This window comes from Buceros rhinoceros, unplaced genomic scaffold (genome assembly GCF_000710305.1).
Source record: "Buceros rhinoceros silvestris isolate BGI_N320 unplaced genomic scaffold, ASM71030v1 scaffold13807, whole genome shotgun sequence".
Lineage (NCBI taxonomy): Eukaryota > Metazoa > Chordata > Aves > Bucerotiformes > Bucerotidae > Buceros > Buceros rhinoceros.
This window is the reverse complement of record NW_010421650.1, coordinates 36,133-36,884: the sequence shown is the minus strand read 5'-3', so window position 1 is coordinate 36,884 and position 752 is coordinate 36,133. Positions and strand designations below refer to the sequence as shown.

The 752-nt window shown below is 55.2% G+C and overlaps 1 protein-coding gene across 1 annotated transcript in view; it reads left to right on the top strand.

The window, feature by feature from the left end:
* The window catches only part of FBXL8 (F-box and leucine-rich repeat protein 8), a 1,393-nt gene extending 878 nt beyond the window's left edge, over positions 1–515 (top strand). Inside the window, exon 3 of the mRNA XM_010139759.1 lies at positions 11–515. Within this exon, the coding sequence (XP_010138061.1) occupies positions 11–515 (505 nt within the window). The remainder of the gene's footprint in view (positions 1–10) is intronic.
* The last annotated feature ends 237 nt before the right edge of the window (positions 516–752 follow it).

Genomic DNA, 752 nt, shown 5'->3' with positions numbered 1-752 from the left:
TGGCTGGCGGTGTCTTTCAGGAGCTGCCCAAGCCCCGAAGAGCGGCTTTCACCCATTTAGAGATTTTCTGTGAGCGCCTGGACAAATACATACCTGTCATCTCAGAGCAGCTCTGGGCTGCTGTAAGTCAAAAGCATCCTCGGCTCTGTGTGGACCTAGAGTTTGATCATACGGTCCCCGCCTGGAAAATCCCGCGGATTCTGAAGCCGAACATACCCGTGAGCACGCTGCAGCTGAACACCTACAATTACATGGTCAATCAGATCAGGTTTGTCACCCAGAGCTACAGCAGTACTTTAAAGAAGCTGACGCTGCAAACCACACCCTCGGAGGACTTAAATTCCTCACTAGTGGATCTGGCCAGGCAGTGCAGAGATCTGCTGGAGATCCACTGCTACTGTGTGGTCAGCCAGGAGGTGGTGGAAGCGTTCCTGGCGCACTGCCCCAGTCTGAAACAATACACCCTGAAGGTCACCAAGGAACGGCACCCCTGGAAACCAGTGACAGTTCAGTGACCAGCTCCTCCTGACTCCCTGGGGCAGTGGTGGCGATCAGCAGGGAGCCAGGGAACGAAGAAGCTGGGTGATAGGGGGCATGCTGTGAAACGCCCTCTGTGCTCTCTGAGGACGTGCTGTTCCACCAGCACTGGCTGTGACGTGCGATCTCACCTGTTCTGCAGACCAAGCATTTCCCCTCCAATGGGACAGAGAAAGGCTTCTGCAGAGAAAGAGACTTAACCCCCCCTACACCCT